The sequence below is a fragment of the Podarcis muralis genome, chromosome 12, assembly GCF_964188315.1.
Source record: "Podarcis muralis chromosome 12, rPodMur119.hap1.1, whole genome shotgun sequence".
Classification (NCBI taxonomy): Eukaryota; Metazoa; Chordata; class Lepidosauria; order Squamata; family Lacertidae; genus Podarcis; species Podarcis muralis.
Genome location: NC_135666.1, coordinates 43,079,506 through 43,096,607, shown reverse-complemented (window position 1 = coordinate 43,096,607; position 17,102 = coordinate 43,079,506). Strand labels below are relative to the sequence as shown.

Sequence of the window (17,102 nt, the reverse complement as noted above, 5' to 3'; positions counted from 1 at the left end):
ACTTAGAATCATTAGGTGGGTTCAGGCTGCATCTGAATCCAGACTAAATGCATGTTGCCTAGTCTGTCACTGACCTTACATGGCAGTCCTACATGTCTACCCAAAAATAAGCAGCATCGTATTAAGTGGATTTAGAATTGCAGCCTTAAAGTTGAATAATTAGTGGTGGTTTATTGCAATTATATTGAATTCACATGCATCTATAGGAAGAAGAGCTGAAAATGGCTTAAATGTTTAGCGAAAAACAGCATTCAAGCCATAAACCCTAAGAGAATAATCTTGAATCCATGTTAAACTTTTCTGATGTGCTTCATGTATTTGAAATGTGTTAACTTGAGTGTGTGTATGTGCATGTTCATAATAAAAAATAATATGTGATACATGAAATACAGATGCTATTTGATAAAATTTGAGTGTGTTATATATTCTTTGGCTTGTCTAACCTTGTGAATTGTTCTTAACAGCTCTGAAAAAGAAGAGTGTGTGAAAATAGACATGGAAAATACTCCTGAAACAAAGTATGTAGATGCTGAAACCTCATTATAGAAGTGAACAAGGGTATATATTATTTTATAGGATATACTGTAAAGGGTGACTTCACATCTTCTTTCAAGTACTGAAATTCGAGCGATATGGATACTGTATGCACAGCAACAAGACTTTCAGACAAGATAGAAGTGATGTCCGCTCTTGAAATATTTATTTTTAGTGGAATGTTTTTCATTTTTTTAAATAGGAAAATTAAAAATTCTTTTTAGTTATCAGTACATGCATTGCATGTCAGATCATCTTTAATTGTGAAGTATTGGTTGCATTGTTTATAACTTTCTAGTATGTAGTAGTTTTTATAATTTATTGCAGTACACGTCACGTTTTCAGGCAATTACTGTTTGGGTGTTTGCAAAATGTTATAAATGTCACTCTCCCTAGGAAAAAAAATCCCAATGTGCCCTTTCATAAATGACTTTATTTTCAGGCCATTCTTACTTCATGTTGCTGTTTTATGGGGATCTAAATGGATATCTGTGAGAATGATTTATTAGTCCTAAATTAATATAACACTAAACACAGTGTTGTTGCCTTTCCCTTGTTCCTGTAAGTCATGGATACCACAGTACCTCTTCATACTACATTTTTTATGTACAGATTCTTTTGCCTCCATTGAAGTTAATGAGGCATTGAAATTATACAGGGCCTGTGGATTTGAATACACACGTAGGTTCCAAATTAAGGTTCCTGATTTAAAATGTAAGCTTAACAGACTTTGATTAGCCAGTGAGTTTGTTTCCTTTTCCTGCATGTGCATAATATTAATTGATCTCTGAATTCAGAGTGGTGAGAGCAGGGGATCCCAATGCAAACATTTTGCTGATCCAGGAGAGGGTTTGCACAGGAATCTTGCTTTTAAACAAAGGGCTTTCAAACAGCCGCACAAAGACCCAGAGCAGGTGGAGGGAGTGTGCCTCACAGAGGATGGGAGACAGAGCAAAAGGCTAGCAATCATGGAGCCAATGCTGACTTAATCAATAGAACTCAGTATCTAAATGCTATTACTTGGAAGGCTTGGATCCAGAGATTTCTTGTGTGAGTGGAAAAAAACACTTCCACTTGTGAAAGGCAACCCTGCTGAATTTCTTCCATTTCCTCATCCAGCTGCTGCCCCCATACCCCATTTTGCATTCTAGAGGGTCCTACTGGCCCTTAGGAGATGCTTTGGGGAACCTACAGCATCTTAGGAGATGCTTTGGGGAACCTACACAGGGCCTACAGCAGGGGGAAGGAGCCAGGAGAGCCCTGTTGCATGAACAGAGTTCTGCTTGAGTGTTTCAAGATCCACACAATATGTTTGAAACTACAGCTTATTTATAAGATATTAGGCCATGCATAGAAGTAAGTTGCACTGACGTCAATGGTGCTTAATTTTTAAGGCAGTGAATCTGGGTCCAAAGCTGTCCATGCAGAGCTTCTGCAATGGATAAGGCCTTCTCTTATGTGGAGGATGTGCATATGAAATTAAATCCTATATCAAGGAAAGATCCTGTGTATGCTGGATCTTCATGGTACCTATCTGAAAATCCCACACATATAAAGAAGGCCCCTAAACTGGAGCCACTGTGTTTAGCATCAAGGTGTGAGGATTGCGTAATACATTAATCTCTATGCATTTGAAGGAATGGAGCAACTTTTATGTGAAGTTAAAATTAAAAGGCAAATTAAACATGTAAGGTCTTCAATTTTAAAAGCACATTGCTTTATTATCTCCTCTTACTGAAGTCAGTTGTATAAATTGCTAGCCACACTGGAACAGGGATGGGGGGGGGGACTCTGACCCCACCGGTCATGGTTGGACTCCAATTCTCATCATCCACAGCAAATATGGCCAGTAGTCAGGGATGATGGAAGTTGTAGTTCAAATCATCTGGAGGTCCACAGGCTCCCCATCCCTGCACCAGAATATTAATGCTCATTTCTTTCTGTGGCAGAATTAAGCATTTGTGTATATCTGTCCTGATGAAATGCACAGGACTTAAGGCTTGAAATGCAGCTGGATAGTATCTGTTTGCCAGCATGGACTTCCGTCATCTTGCCCAATGGTGAAACTCACAGTAACCAATTCTGCTTCTAAAGGTGAAATGGCAGCAACTGGTGAAGCCATTCATTGGTAGGAATCACCACCGTGGAGCAATCAAATAGGTCTTTAAAGACCCCTATTGTAAGTGGTAGTTGATGTAAACGTAAACCGTGTAGTTACTGGCTAGTTAGGAGCTTCAAGTCCATATGGACCTCTCATGCTAGCAGAGATTCTCAGTGGAGCCCATCATCACTGCTACCTCCCAGCAGTTCCCCATTAAGAATGTGTTTTCTTTTCCCTCCTTGATTGCCTGGCAGCATGCAATTCCTGTTAGCAAACTGCCTCGCCACTTGTTACTGAAGAATGCTGTTCGTATGAAAACCTAAGTTCCGCAAACCTTGCAAAGAAGTCTAGTTGTTGACATTGCTCACAATTGTAACAGAAGCCGCATAACTTAAGGTTGCGCTTATTTTCCGTCAATAATGAATATTTGCGCCTCTCTTTGTGCTGTCAAAAGAATTGGTGCGCGTCTCCCACAGAACTTTTCACTGGGAATATGGCAAGAAGTGCACGTTGGATCTTGAAAAGTAACTTGGTGCACCCGGTGGAACATTTTACTTTTCTGAAGAGGAAGTTCATGTACCGTGCTGTCAACTGCTTTTGAAATAGTGGGGTGTTTCAAAAGCCGTTTTCAGGGCAGAACCAGAGGAGTGAACAAGTCCTACAGCATAAAAGCAGATTGTGGGGCTCACTAAAAGCAACTGTGCTCAGTGACCTGAAACAATTGAGAGCAAGTAATGGTAACAGAAACCTATGGAATTGACACTTAAGATTTACTTGAACAGTGACATTTCCTTTTATTGTTGTTTTTTAAAAATGCTGCTAAATGTATTCACAGTTTGAAGAAAAAGTTAACCTTATTAAATCAACATGTAGGGATATGGGTCATCATTAAACAGAAGAGCTGATGCCTCAGCACCATCAAATTAGCTTTTCAGTACTGCTTATCTTTGATATTGGTAAGAGTATAACTATAATGTTCATTCCTCGATGTTCACGTAGCTTGTGCCTTAGCCTTCTTCAGGAAATATGCACTTTTTCTTTATTTGAAAATCATGACCACCTGTCACTTACCCCATCTCTTTCACAAAAGGTGTGTTCAACGTCTTCAACAATCACGTTTGAAAACAATGTGTTCTATTTGGTACAGTAAAAAACCACAACCAATCATGCCTGTAGCTTTCAGAGTTATTCACACTCGTCTTCCATTACTGAAAAATTCTGTATTCAGAGCTGTGGGTAGTAATTTGCAAAGATCCAAACAGATTGTCTTGAATTTTAACCCTTTGTTTTCTAAGCCTATAATTCCATAATGCTGAACAGTTCATATCAACTTTTCAGTGCCAAAGGGTTAATAATTTTGGTAACTTAAGCAAAGATCTGAAAACTACTTAGAATCACAATATTTATTTTATTTTAATTATGTAAAAATATTATACAGTGCCAGGCATAACCATGATTTGCAATGTAGTTTGCATTGATTGTTTCGATGTTTGTTAATGTTACCTTACACATTTGATAGCATATTAAGTCCTGATGACATGCTGAGAATTCCAGTGGTAAAATCTAGGTGATTTACTGCTCATTATACTGTATAAACATTATTTCCTTCTCCATAATTAAAAAAAGGATAGTATTAAAGTAAGACAGAGAAGGACAGAGCTTTTACTGTACGTAGATAATAAATGTTGCCTTAAAAGGTGTAAATGAGTAAACTTTACTGTGCACTGATTCACCTTAGGGTGGAGCCTAATTTAAAGCCAGTATATTTCCATTAAACCAGTAGACTAAATAGCTGAGCACTTTTTTTAGATACCTTGGTACTGGCATCTTCTGTAAAGAATCTTAGTGTCACAATAGAATCTAAACAACCCGGTGTTTTTGGTTTGTGTATGAACTTGTAAAACTCTGTTCTAGATATGCACAAACAACTCATTATCCTTAGTTTGCAATGTTCCATGCTGCAAACTGTGTTTAAGGCAGGTTATTCCAGATTATCAAGATAATCAACAAAAATGTGCAAGATAGTGTACAAAGCATGTCAGTCATTTAGCATCCAACAGAACATTTCTCCTCCCCCTCCCCCAAACACATTTATCTCTATGTACAGTAGTCTTGTAAAATGTGCCCATTGTAAAAGTAAGTTCCAAATGTAAAAATGTCACGGATAGATGAAATGCAAAACCAAAATGCACTGGTATGCATTGTTTAAAGGGGTTATGTATTATACATATGTTTTCTACATTGTGTTTGAAGTTACCAGTTCAGAGTTTGTAGATCATTAGCACAACATTTTGAATGTATTTTGCTTTTGCTTTTCTTAAGTTTGGTCAGTAATTTAATGTTTTTTAGAATGATTGATTATAGGTGCCATCCATTACCTAATACAGTACAAATGTTGTGAAGAACCATTTATTTTAGTGAATGTACAGGCACATAGTTGTGTGTCAATATATACTCGTATTCTGAATACAAAATATTGTCTTGTGATTTTACTACTTGCAGTTTTTTTATTTTAAAACCTTTTAGTAAATTTGTCAATTATAGGAAAATGGTTGCAATTGGTGTGAAAATAAAGTTTTTTCATATTTAGTACATATTGTCACTATTTGGCAGTCTTGGAGTAACTTATTTAATGCCAGGTTTTTATAATGCAATTTATTAGTCAGGAGACGAATTCCTTTGTAACATTTCCCATTTGTTATTGATGCTTTGTTTTGTAAGTGTGTCTTCCAGTGTTCAGAGCTGAACAAAAACATTTACTTTGATTTGCAGTGTGATTCCACACTTTATTCCAGTTTTTATGACAGTTTTCTAATTGCATATAACATTTCCTTTTATAATAAAATCCAAAGCAAGTTAACATTGTTCCAAATGTAGAAACAATATTTTATTAATTTATATAATGCCTACAAAAAATTCTCCAACATGTACTGTGAAAAATCCAGCCTTTATAATTTGTTTAATGAATGTTGCGAAAACTATTTTTTGTAATGTTTCAAAAAGTTGACAAAAAGCAATAAAATGCCACTGAATTTAACGTTTTCGGTTAATTTTTAATCACATGTTGCTTGTTATGCAGGGTTAATGTTACTGATATAATACATGAAAGCTCTTTGGTGCTCTAACTTTTATCTAGCTAGTCTAGTTTAGAGTGAAGTTCTTGCCATGTGTTTAAGAACTGCACAACCAGTAAGTAAGAGCTGTGAGTCTACAAAACGATGCTACAAATCGTACCAATGTATAATGCTGCAATATGTATCTTTTGGATTGAAGTTGTGTTATATTATTAGACGGTCAAAATCCTATCACTGTGGTGGGCAGGGGTTGTCATGAATTGAAGACCAGTACAGTTCAAGGATCCCTAGAGTAGAGTATTTCTCATAGGAATGAATGGCAGCCATTGTAGACTTGAGGTGGGTTAATCTGCCCCAGTGTTGACAGTTTTGTGGGTGATGGGGCAAGTTATGCTCTTCCCCTGCAATAACCTTTTTAGTTCTAACCTGTTTACTGTCATAAAACTCAGAGGAAGCCACTGAGAACTTGAGTTTTGTTTCTTAGTGACACTAGAAGGCAGATTTACCTTTACTGGTAACAGAAAAAGACGTTTACTGGAATGGTATTTATTTCACAAGGTATGCTGAAATGTACACTCCTATATTACACACCTCATTCATCCTCCTATATTTGCAAAAGAAAGAAAAATGAAGAGGAGAAAAATACATATTTTCTATTTTCTTGTCCTGTGTCTATTGGATTGAGGTAAGTGGGAAGAAACAGCTTCCTTCCTACATCTGCCCTACAAATACTCAGATTTTAAAGAACTGCATGGGGCAAGGTGATGCTGTTCTTCCCTTCTATCTTGCCCTGAATTCCAGTCAATCCTTTGCGTTATTTGTAACTGGCAACCAAATAATTTTGTTGGCATACAAAAGTATGTCAGCACTTGAGAGTGAAGCCATAGCAGCATGCACAGATTTTTCCCACTAAGAGGAGACAAGGTTAGTACAGTAATTGGGCTGTACAGAATGTTAAAAGGGAAACAGGAAAATATAAAATTTTAAAAGAGAAATAAATAAAAACCACAGTGTAAAGGGTCAGAAAGAGATGCTTGATCAGAGTTGAGCAGTGGTCTAGAGATTCGCAATATAAGGTAAAGGTAAAGGTACTCTAGGGTTGTGCACCCATCTCACTCAGGTGGCCGGGGGCCAGCGCTGTCCGAAGACACTTCCGGGTCACGTGGCCAGCGTGACATCGCTGCTCTGGCGAGCCAGAGCCGCACACGGAAACGCCGTTTACCTTCCCGCTAGTAAGCGGTCCCTATTTATCTACTTGCACCCGGGAGTGCTTTCGAACTGCTAGGTTGGCAGGTGCTGGGACCGAACAACGGGAGCGCACCCCGCCGCGGGGATTCGAACTGCCGACCTTTCGATCGGCAAGCCCTAGGCGCTGAGGCTTTTACCCACAGCGCCACCCGCGTCCCACGTTATATTCGCAATATAACTCTGGATAAATATAACTCTGGATAAATATTAGATATTGCAACTTTACCCATATTATATGTTTTTGCTCTTTCTGCAAACCAAACAGATTGGGTTCTGTTCAGTCTTGCCAATTCAGTTCTGTAGGTCTATTGAAATGGAGCAAGAGAAACAGAGCCAGCCCAATACAATTGGCACTTGAGATGAATCACAAAAGAGTGCACCAAGGAATAAGAGGTGAGCGAAGATCTACATCAGGAACAAGGATGAGAGGAGATCAGCAGCACCACCTATTTGCCAAGAGGCCGCTGTAGAGGTGGCACTGGCCTCCAAGGAGCACATTGCAGCAGCAGGCAATGCATTCAGCGGTGGGCAGATCTGCCCCTGTGGTACCTGCTGCCTGAGGCAGTTATGTCACCTTGCCTCATGGGTGGACTGGCCCCGAAGAGAAATCTTATGGCAGTGTTTCCCAACCGGTGTTCCGCGGCACACTAGTGTGCCGTGAGACGTTGCCTGGTGTGCCGTGAGATGTTGCCTGGAGGGAGGCGGGCGAGTCGGGCGGCGAGAGGCGGGGCGGCGGCGGCGAGGAGAGGCTGCCCAGCGCGGGGCTCTCGCCGTCTGCCTGCCTGGCTGCCTGCGTGGCACTGACGTCACGGGGCTGTAACGTGCCCCACATAGGCACACGCAGGGCGGCGAGCGAGCGAGCTCCCACATCCCATCGCCGCTCGCTTCGGCCAGCCTACTGGGCTGTCGCAGGCGGAAGGCCTGCGCATGCGCGAGGTTTTCGCGCCTTCGGGATTCCCTTCACGCCTTCCTCCTCCCGGGTCCTTGAGAGCGCGGGAAGCGGCAGCGCGAGACCAGCGTTGAGCCTGGTAGGTATTGCGCTTGCCAAGGCAGTCATTTGGGAAATGAAAACTTGCAAAGCAAGCAACCAGTTCAATCTGAAGTACGTGTATGCTTAATATCCTGTATCTGAAACCTGTTCTGCCCCCTCCCCCACACTTGGTGCCATTTTCATCTACACATGCAGCAGAGTAAGTTGACCCAGAATAGTACCAATTCAGATGGCAGATGGGAGAATGACAGTGCTGAATGCTTTCCCATGTAGAACAGTCCCTGCAAATAAAAACCTAGCATATTTGGAAGAGGGATGCTAGCCTAACCATTACCTTCTATGCTGTTACTATTTTTTTTATTTTTTTTTACATAAGTAAAAAGTGACCTTTCCCCATCTGGCATGGTGGTGTGCCTCGAGATTTTTTTCATGAAACAAGTGTGCCTTTGCCCAAAAAAGGTTGGGAAACACTGTCTTATGGCTCTGTTGCTTTGGAGCTGTCCTGCGCTTCTATTATACGTTCAATTCATTTACTTGGAGCCCCTCTTGTGCCCAAAAGGCTCCCCGGGCGCCTTCAACTTCAAAATAAAATAAAAAGGACAGTCCCATTTGAAATGTACAACACAAAAGGAGAAAATGCCCCCAACTGCAACAAAGCAACATCATGGGATCTGTTGGGGAGTGGATGGTATGAAGTGCCGTAGAATCCTAGAATTTGGTAGAGTTGGAAGGGATCCTGGGGATCATCTAGTCTAACCCCCTGCAATGCAGGAATCTCATCTATGAGATTCTGCATAGTTTCACATCTTGCTTAGACAGAATAGCTAATTGGAAACCATACCATAGTTAAAGCATAATCTTTGGAAGCTGGTCATTCAGAAGGCAAGATTTCCTACACGTATTCCAAAGCATTATCTTTACAGATCCACAATATGTTTGAGAGCTAATCACAGGCCCCTTGGTTTTTTCAACGATTTGGAGCAAATAAAATTTCAGTATATATGTACCATGTATGAGTGTCGTCGCTGCTGTGTTCTATGAATTCATTTCCCCCTCTCTTCCAAATCAGTGCATCTGATTTGCTACATAAGTTAGGTTAGCCCTATATTTTTGTATTGCGGTCATTAATTACAATAAAAAAAAATCATCTTAAGACCTTTTGGGGAGGACTGGAAGTGAAGCAGCAGTCTCTACACGCTCAATAATAATACGTAATGGAATTACACCCTCCGACTCTGGATTGGGTCGTTTTCCAAACAAAATCGCAAGCGACGTGACGCTAGCCTACTATTCCCACTCCACCTTTTGGGTGAATACGGTAATCTTTCCCCTTCTGCCCGCTTCCGGGTACTTGCAGAAGGAGGGCCGCCATTAGCCAATCAGAAAAGGGCTCCTGCAAGGCCGCTCGGTGACGTCACCGCGCCAAGCCGCGCCTACTGAGAATTTAGCGCGAGAGTCGTTTCTTTCCACTACGGCGAGCGGGGCTGGGAGCCCCGAGCGGCTTCTCCCGTTCCTATGGCAACAGCAGCGGCGGCGTTACCCGTCTCCCCTGGAGCGCCACCGCCTTCGCAGCGGCTCGCCATTGGTCGAAGGAATCGATCGTTTAGAAGGAGGCGCGCTTTCATTGGCTGGTACGTTTGTCAGTTGGCTCGCTCAGCGGGGCGGGGGGGTTTGGTCTTTTTTAGCTCGGATTAAAAAATAGTAATAATAATAAGAAGAATCCTAAAAAATAATAACGGAGAGGTGCGGTGGATCTGCAAACTGGGGAGGGGCAGAGAGATCGGGAATCCAGGGTGTCGCCCTTCCCTGTGCGAAGTGAGTAGAGCGAGGAAGGGGATGCTTGGGAGGAACGAAGGAAACAGCGTTTTGTGGAGTTTCCCATCCCATAATTTATGATTGGATGGGAATTCCCAGCGGACCCCGGGGAGCAGGGCGGGGAGAGCCACTAGGATCTCTTTTCGGTGTTAGATTTAGCTTTGGAACATATGCAGTGCGTGGTTTGTTCTCTCTCAGATTTAGCTTTGAAACACTATTATTATTATTATTATTATTATTATTATTATTATTATTATTATTATTTGTGCCTTTTATAGAAAAAAGGTGTTGGTATACACCATGAAGTTGTTACAGTAAGTGTCACATTTATAACTTTTTTTTTTTGAGGGGGGAGTGCCAGTATTGTGTAGTCTTGTGTAGTGGTTGCTAACAGGCCATTCATTTTTTTAGTTCCTGCTCCCCCAGCCATCGAAATGGGAATCCAAAGAAATTAGACTGTGCATATTTTGACCATGATCTCTGTAAGCTTCATTCCACTCAACTTTGCATTTAAGTTCTTGAACAACAGTTCCCCTTACCCCTTGACGTGCACATGCTGTGTGATAAACCATATTTGAAAGTGAGAAGTATCTCAAAAGCGATTCGAGATATGGCATGTAGATTTGTGGTTAAAAACAACGAAGGTTTGTAAGCAGGAGCTTTTAAGAGAAGCTAAAACAGCTCTTTCATACCTTCCAAGTGTCCCTATTTTCCAAGGACAGTCCCAGATTTACAGAAGCCGTCCTGATTTCTGATTTGATCCTGGAATGTCCTGCTTTTCCTTAGGACGTCCCTATTTTCATTAGAGAAACATTGGAGGTTATGGAGTTATGCAACCTCTGAGCCATAGAAGTCATCTGAAGGCAGCCCTGAATAGTTTAATCTTTAATTATGATTTTAATCTTTTATTATGATTTTATATATGTTGGAAGCTGCCCAGAGTGGTGGGGGCAACCCAGTCAGATGGGTGGGGTATTAAGAATATTAATGGAATAGGACGTTCCTATTTTCATTGGAGAAATGTTGAAGGGTATGCTCTTTTGATTTCTTTAATCCCTGGACCTATTATGTATTATTTGTTTTCTTTCCTGTAGACATCTCTTTCTCCAGTTACTCAGGTCATCTACTAGTATTGTCCTTCACTTGTCAAGTGAAAAAACAACATTTTTACATTTGTTTTCTCTTCAGAGGCATGATGTGTTAATCCTGATGCCTTGATGTTATACAATGCCTGATCAACACAAGAAGGTGAAGACCACAGACAAGGCAACTGATACCAAACTTCAAGGGTACTGTGCTTTTCGCTAAATGTCAGCAGTGACTCTCTGGAATCTGCACCAGCTGCCAGACAGAATAGTTTAATCTGAATCGCTCTGTGTACATGGTGACTGTTACTCTGTTACCTTTTCATTTTGGCAGAAACAATTGGTGGTTAAGAAGACTACACAAATTGTGGGTGTGTAGAGCAGACCGCTGAGGCAATATTGTGGAATGCTTGATACAATGCCATAGAAATATAAACTTCAATATTATTTCATTTAGATTACTTACTGATGAAATAAGGTCGTGTAATGTGTTGTTAATAAGCATATAATTTATGTTTTCTCCTAGGGATTACTCAGACCTTAAAAGGCTTCTGGCACTACTAAATGTCCAGTCAAGCAAACAACAGGTATTTTTCATTAGCCATTTTGTAACGGCAGGCTGTAATTATTAATTTATTCATTATTATTGAAATTAATTTGATTTTGGAAATACTCAAAATTAATATTCAGATATTCAAAATTAATTTTTGAACAGTAGCTTTCAAGCTCTGCCTAAATATGAGGGTGGGAGGATCCTTTTTAGGGATGGATGGAGTTGAAAAGAAGGAAACCATTGCATATGGGTTTTCTTTTGTTTCTTCCCAGGGAATTCTGGGAATTGTAGCTCTGAGAGAGCAATAGGGGTTCCTAATACCTCTCAACACCTTTAACGAACTACATTTTCCAGGATTCTGGGTGCATGATACTGTTTTAAATGTATAGTGTAGATGGGATTTGTGAGTTGAGGTAGGTCATGCCAATAGTAAAAGTATTTCTTTAAGAAACTGCCTGTGCCCTTTAAATAAGTCTTTTTTCTCTGGTACCCTATTATGGAGAACTGTCATCAACAACTCCTCTCAGCCCTCACCATTGGCCATGCTTTCTGGGGTTGAGGGGAGATGGAGTCTAGTAACATCTAGAGGGCCACAGGTTCTTCATCCCTTCTGTATACATAAACAACTTATTCTCAGGAGGCAGTGCTCTCATTCCCTGCTCTTAATAGCTCACTTTGTTCTCTGTCTACTTCTGCAGAGCAGGTGCTTTCTATTCCAGGAAGGCTATTTGAGGAGAGATCTCTCCTCAGTTTTCGGTCCAGGTTTTTAAAATTTCCCTGATAAGTATAGATGCAAGCTTCCTGCTTCTTAGAGAGCATTCAGCAAGGCCAAGCAGCCATTGCTGTTCAGAACTTTCTGCATCATGTGCACCCAACTGCCATTTTGAGAATGCTTGCTATGTTTTCATTCCTTTCCCCCTTGCATACTCCAGCTGCATCTTTTCAAGATCTGTGTGCAGTTATGGAGAAGAGACAGCCTAGGGTGCTTTGAAATCTGCTGTATATATTGGATTATTATTTTTAAAAATTATCTCCTTGTTGTCTGAATTCAAAGGTTAAATTGCCCGAGGTCCCAGTAACAATCACATATTTTCCTCTTACCCAGCTAAACACTTTATATCATTTGTCTCATAGTAAATCTCCTTTGCATTTACAGCTGCCAGCCCTTAACTTTGAAAGTTCTAATAATAGCATGACCAAGTCTGAGCAATACTCCAGCAACCCTTGTGGGGAGAGATGTAGAGGTCAATGGCAAGAATCGACTGAAGCTGTTGAACTCGAACACTTTAGGTACCGTGCAGAAAAGAAAATGAATGTTTATTGTATTTCTCTGGATCCAATTCAAATCCTTTTATGCTATATATATAATCTTTACTATTGAGTGTGCTCTAGTGTCATTGAAATTCTACTCAATATTGAACCAGAGCAGATTCCAACCTATAGTTAGCAGAGTAAAAACTTAAACACGTTGCAGGATTCCCAGAAAATAGACCAGAGGCGATTATATTTCATCCAGCAGAGCTTTACTGCTACTGAAGGCAAATGAGCATGATGGTCACAAATCCAATTCATTTAGGATCGGCACTGTCCATAAGAAATCCAGTTGCAGCAGACTTAACTTAAACTTACAATAACTTATAACAAGACTAAACCTTAGCACTAAGCATACAGAACACAACACCAGACGGGAAGGAAAGAGAAAGTGAAAACCAGGCTCCATCTGGCCTTACTTTTATAGTCAGCATAACCTTGACAGAAAGAGGTAAGAGAACCAGTTCAAACCAGCTGTACTTAGCTTCTCTGAAGGTATAACCCAAACATCATTAAGTTTCTTTCACACAGAGAAGCTTCCAGAAGCTTCTTGAATTAAGTAGAATAGGAAAGATCTCTACACATCAGATCAATGCTTTCTGCACTAAGAAATGCAAACTGACATCTAGAACCTCATGGGATAATAGTAAATAATTTTGATCATATGTGACTTTAAGACATACTGTATTATTAACCTCTGACAGGGCTGTCTTAACTGTGGCTCAGATGTAAGTCCTATTGAATTTGATAGGGTTATTCCAAGGTATTGGGGGATAAGATGGCAGCTTCATTGTTGCCTTGCATACAGGAGGCAATTTAGGATGTTTGTGGTCATCCTGAACTTCAGCTTTGCATGTAACACTGTAGACAGGAGTTTCAGAAGCCTCTTCTGATGGGAACCTAGGCCCTACCAGCACAATGCTAGTATGCTAGTATGCCATCTGGGAAAGATGCCCTTTCAGGTTTGTCTCTTCAAGATGAACTTGGCTGAACCTTGCACACTCCCCTCCTAGGATAATTGACACCAGGCATGAATGGAATGAGTTCTTGTGGACCACTTTGCCATATTTATATGGAAGAGCAGCATACAAGTTGAGATAATAAATTAAGACAGCAGTGGCAGTTGTAACATTCAGGGGAGAGGTAGGGACTTAGAATTCCTGCTCCATGATTGCAGTCATGGGATTGTTGTCTTTCACATGATGGTATATGTTTTGACTCCACAGAGTGGGAAGTGACGGAGACAGGATGTTTGTGTTACTGTGTTCCGTGAAGTGGGACTATTGTCCTTTGTTTTTTCGCTTTGCTGTCTGATGCTAGAGAGAGAGGGAGCCATGTTGCAGTGCTCTGTGTGTGTTTATATGTAAATAAAGTAGGTTAGCCAAAATGCTGAGTTGCTGAGGTCTGTTACGCAAACTGCGAAGACTCTGCGGATCCCTAAGTGTGCCGATGTCTGTTGGCATCGGTCGCTGTGATGTTCGGGCAGAAGAAAGCTTTTGAAGCTCCCGAACGATCGACCAGGAGGGCGGGAACATGCCAGTCGGGCATGTGTCTCTGCCAGGGTCCTACTCGAGTGTAGGACAAACTCCTGACAGGGACTTGTCCTATTATTTCCCCTGGATGCTGACCAGTGAGTCCAAGCAGGAGCAGGAATCCAGTTTGGAGTACATGGATTGTAACCTAGTAATCTTTGTGGTCATTTTCATTAAGTCACTGTAGTAAAAAATGCATTTCCTGCACAGACAACCATCTCTTAGCATCCCATCACTGTGAGCAAAAGTATTTGTGCCTTGTGCAATGCCCATTTGCCTTTTTCTCCCCTTAGTATGAATTACAAGAATGAGAGGAAATTTAGTCAACATCCACAGCACAAGCTGTTTCAAGATATCTTCACAGCTTTGGTAAAGAACCGGCTGATTTGCAGGTAAGAAAGATCAACTATGTCTTTACCTTTGGAATAAGTATCAAAGCACCCAGTGCCTCTTTGTGTGGTTGAGTTTTCCTTTGGAACAGGGACTGCCACTCTCTCAAAGTATTAGACTTCCCCGGTGGTAGTTGACCTTAACACTGGAAGTTTATTGACTTTCATTAAAAGAAATAGCATTAGTTTGGGGTGTTCCACTGAAAAGGTGGCATCTTGGAATTCTACAATCGGTCTAAAATTGGGAGGAAAAAGGTGGGCTAGATACGCAGTTCTGCTACCTTTCTAAGTTGTAGCCTTTTGAAATACTTCTAACATGGCTTTCACTAAAATCTGAATGCCAAGAACTGTAAGATCGCCAGCACAGTTCTAACCTTGTCTATTCAGCAGTAAGTCCCACTGAATTCATTTACTCACAGGCAGATGGGTATATAGTTGCTGCCTAGGGCTGCTCTCCTAACCTTGTTTACTTGAAAATAAGTCCATGGAATCCAGTGGGACTTAATTCTGAATGGACATGGTTAGGATTTCACTGTAAGTTGTTACTGTTTGTAGATAGTTAACAGCAGGACTTCATTTTTACAGTAACGGAGAGTGGATATTTTCATACCAGTGCATTTCATTGTTTGACTGCAACCGTGTGGCAAACTGCAAAATATTTTAATAATCAGATATTTGTTTTCTGAAAGAGGACAGTATAGTTAACAATAATTTTTTTTTACCAGCTGCTTATTCAGTGCAGGGAAACTGTAACACATGACAGTTATTTTATGACATCTTCTGTTATTTTCTTATGTCACATTGTATATTTTATTGATATCCCTGTATCATTTTGAGGGTGGTATCATGAGTATGGTTGCCCAAGAGGACGTGGATGATGTTGACCAAGCTGCTGTATTAATAGCTCTGTGATGCCAGTAACATAAAAAGATCTGCAAGGAAAGTACTTGTCCTGTTTAATAATATGTAGCTGCTGTTGCTTAGAACTCTTGGCACTGTACCCAGATCAGTGTCTATGGTACAAGAAAGGGAAGGTGGTCTTATTTGAAGATACATCAGTAGGGTTGTCATATTCCCAAAAGTGAAAATCCTGACAAAGTTGTTCTTCTTTTGGGGGGGGGGGGAGGGAGAAGTTGTTGATCTTTTTGGGAACATCTCCCCCAAAATACATTTTTGGGCTGTTTGGGAAATTTAGAAGCATTTTTAAGATTGCCCTACTTTGCTATGTGTCCGCGTTTTCCTGGATATTTTGCTGCTTCAGCAAAATCCATTTGGGGAGCCTGATTCCCGGATGTGTCCAGGAAAACTCGGACGTATGGCAGCCCTACACACCAGTAGCTGAACTCTTGCCTGATTGTCCTGGTCTCCTTCGCCTGATTTGTATATGTATATTAACTCGATCCAGAGAACAGTCTTGGCCTGTCTCTGCTTCACCCTGCCTGCCTGCATTGCCCTGGTTTTGAAGTTGGAGTAATGTTTTTATTTTATGTATTCATTTAAATAGTTCTAAACCATGCTTCCATAGAAAAATAGAACAAGGTGGTGTGCGACGCAAAAACCTAACAGCGCAACAATGAGTTCTGTAAATATCAACAGCATATCAGCCAAAAATATAAAGTTTGCCAAAGATTGCCTGAACAGTGCTGTTTGTCAAAGATGTCTAAAAGAAAGCAGGGATGACTCTCCCTGGACTTCTGTTAGCAATGAGTTCATCATGGCCTTCTATGTGAAAGGCTTAGACCCTCCTAAAGACCAGCTGACTCTCAGCAGCAGTGGGGACCACCAAGGATGCTTCATCAGTAGATCTTAGTGGTCAAGATGGTGCATAAGGCATCAGGAAAGGTCCTTAAGATACTGTTTAGAGCTTTGTGAATTAACAGCAGAACTTTGAATCTGGCTGGGTAGCATGTGGATAGCCATATGCTCACCCTGCTGTTGATTATTCTGGAGGAAATATTTTGCTCCATGGGCCCATCCATTAAGGTTCTTTCAATATTCCTCCAGGTGACCTGGCGTATGCTTCATTTAAAATATATTTGAGGAAAATGCAAGCACTTTGTTTTTGAAACTGAAACGGGCCCCAGAGACAAATCTTTGAACTTCTACTCCAGAGAAATCTTCAGAGATTTCCTTCTCTTTTTTTACTCAACTGAACTTACGCATCAAAAACGCCGTCTTGTGAAAGCCAATGCGTTCTGCTTCAAAGAAATGCCCTTGAAATTTGAGGTGTGAAGAACTTTTATCACTAACTACAGTATACAAAACAACTCTAAGACATGCCTCCCTAGTGTGTGACTAGCCCCGTGTCAGTCTGAGATACACAGTATTTTTCCTACAGATTCATACTGCACAGGTTACAGAAATGATGTAGCTTTAAATTTTTTAAAAAATCTTGAATTGAATGCAAATGCATTAAAGCTTACATTTATACTTCCTTAAGACTGATTTCATTGGTTTGCCTGTAACTCA

The 17,102-nt window shown here is 40.7% G+C and overlaps 2 protein-coding genes across 24 annotated transcripts in view; both read left to right on the top strand.

The window, feature by feature from the left end:
• Window positions 1–5,672, top strand: part of SLC4A7 (solute carrier family 4 member 7) — a 66,925-nt gene extending 61,253 nt beyond the window's left edge. For all 20 annotated transcript variants that reach the window (XM_077916315.1, XM_077916316.1, XM_077916308.1 and 17 more), the window contains one exon: window positions 465–5,672. In XM_077916315.1, the coding sequence (XP_077772441.1) occupies window positions 465–546 (82 nt within the window). In that variant the 3' untranslated portion in view covers window positions 547–5,672. The remainder of the gene's footprint in view (window positions 1–464) is intronic.
• A 3,740-nt stretch (window positions 5,673–9,412) lies between these two features.
• The window catches only part of NEK10 (NIMA related kinase 10), a 100,205-nt gene continuing 92,515 nt past the window's right edge, over window positions 9,413–17,102 (top strand). For 3 of the 4 annotated variants that reach the window (XR_003709164.2, XM_028750770.2, XM_028750768.2), the window contains exons 1-5: window positions 9,610–9,763; window positions 10,952–11,052; window positions 11,375–11,435; window positions 12,558–12,691; window positions 14,538–14,636. Coding sequence is in view for 3 of the 4 variants with exons in the window: in XM_028750770.2 (XP_028606603.2) it covers window positions 10,991–11,052; window positions 11,375–11,435; window positions 12,558–12,691; window positions 14,538–14,636 (356 nt within the window). In the remaining variant the exon portion in view is untranslated. Of the gene's footprint in view, window positions 9,580–9,609; window positions 9,764–10,951; window positions 11,053–11,374; window positions 11,436–12,557; window positions 12,692–14,537; window positions 14,637–17,102 lie in introns of those variants that run through there. The other variant, XM_028750769.2, reaches the window with a different exon arrangement.